General features: G+C 45.8%; 1 protein-coding gene across 1 annotated transcript; it reads right to left on the reverse strand.

The window, feature by feature from the left end:
* Positions 1–457: 457 nt before the first annotated feature.
* Positions 458–976, reverse strand: LOC140230269 (glycoprotein 3-alpha-L-fucosyltransferase A-like). Its single transcript, XM_072310444.1, has one exon. It carries the CDS (start codon positions 974–976, stop codon positions 458–460), a length of 519 nt encoding a protein of 172 aa, XP_072166545.1.
* Positions 977–1818: the final 842 nt, after the last annotated feature.

The following is a 1818-nucleotide window of genomic DNA, read 5'->3' on the forward strand; positions in this document are numbered from 1 at the left end:
TATACGTAAGCGGACGAAAGTGTTGATATACGTTAACTTACGATTACTTTCGGATACTTACGGTGGACGTAAACGAACGCAAACGGACGGGAGGTAAATTTTTTTGCGGATGGTCTGCGTCCAGGCTACGGATAGTTACGTTCAGTTACGGATAATTACGTTTGGTTACGGTTACTTGCGAAAGTCTACATCCGTAGAATCCCTCTGCGAAATTTTGAACATTTCAAAATTTCGCAGGCTTGGCGCCGTCATTTTGCGTTTCTTTACGGATGAGTTACGGACAGTTACGTCTACATACGTCCCTGCGGATGCCTGCGTCCACGCTGCGTCCCCCTGCGTTCACTCATTCGTATCTATCCGCGGCGGACGTAACCCATCGCAAAGCACTGTGTGACTGGGGCATTAGAGCGCTCGAACGCACCTAACGTTTAATCTAATTCCAATCTAATAAGTACAGTCAAATCTCTATCGGATACGAAGATCCATGACTTGTACATGATCCGTTCCACCACTGCAACCAATCTTCGGGGAACTTTGGAGGAGAGTAGGTGCCACTTCGTATTTTCTCCTCGTCTGCCAGGAGCCGGGATACCACACTGCTACAAATTTGTTCTGGTTCCATCAACCACGCTTCCAATGTTAATTGGACGGATCCGAACTTCTTCCATTCGAAATATGAGTTGTATAGACTCTCGTCCTTATCCACCTCGATCAAATAATCGGCCAATTCTTTTACGGAATGGAAGTCCTGCACGTGTATGAAAGCCTCTGGTGGGAACACTTTCTCATAGTCTTCGCGCGGTGGACCGTACACGACAGGGACAATGTCATTGAGGAGGGCATTTCGCCAGAATTTTTCAGTTATGTAATCGCGACATTCGCTATTTTCCAAAGCCAGGTAGAACTTGTGCTTCCTTAGCTCCAGATTACATTGCTCATCTCTTGGGCAAGGTAAATCACCACAACTGCCGTACATACTAACGGGGATGTACTTACTCAAAGCTTCTACAAAACCTTTTCGATCCCAGGAGACAATGTTGCAATTTGATGCCATCCAAGCGACCTTTTTCGTCCGATTTTTCGTCCAGTCCCTCATTTCTGTAAAACGCAACTGAGGGACGTCCGGATTATACCTTCCGTACGAAGCGTAGAGATGTGACTCTCTTGGTCTATAAGTCATTATATAATCATAACTGTTGTTGCGGAACTCCACGGGTGGTATTAAGTGCTTGTCGGTGTTCCTTGGTGATTCGTGTGTGTAGAAGATCCATTTCTGTCCTCGCGGTCGCTGTCGGTGCATTTCGGCCCAGTCCCAGGCCGTACGATGGTAAAGTATAACGGCATCGCTGCTTTTAAGGCTCTCCATGTCGGTGTTCACAACTAACCGGAGACCACAGGGGAGACCGGGACAGAGGAAGTCACCTGGGCTACCCGAGGGGGTCAGAGGTTCGCCAACCCACAAATGAACTTGCCTGAAACATCCTCCTGTTTCGAACGGAGTACTGTTCTTCGTTTGACTTGGAATAGAGATACGCATATGTGACACTCTGGCAGCGCTAGAAAAGGGACGAGTGCTGTGAAACACGGGAGCATAAGGCCGATTGTACAAAATGATACAGCACAACATGATCGCACCGATGATGAGGCAACTACATTTCATGCTGACAATGCAGTTGGTCACATGTCGAATAGAAGGAACTGGTTTAGTACTTCTGGCTGTATGAGCAAAAAAAAAAAAAAGAAAAGAAAGAGAAAAGAAATGGTCATAATGATGAAGAACCAAATACATCAATAAAAAAAAAAATATTAAGAAAAAAA

This window comes from Diadema setosum, chromosome 6, assembly GCF_964275005.1.
Source record: "Diadema setosum chromosome 6, eeDiaSeto1, whole genome shotgun sequence".
NCBI lineage: Eukaryota > Metazoa > Echinodermata > Echinoidea > Diadematoida > Diadematidae > Diadema > Diadema setosum.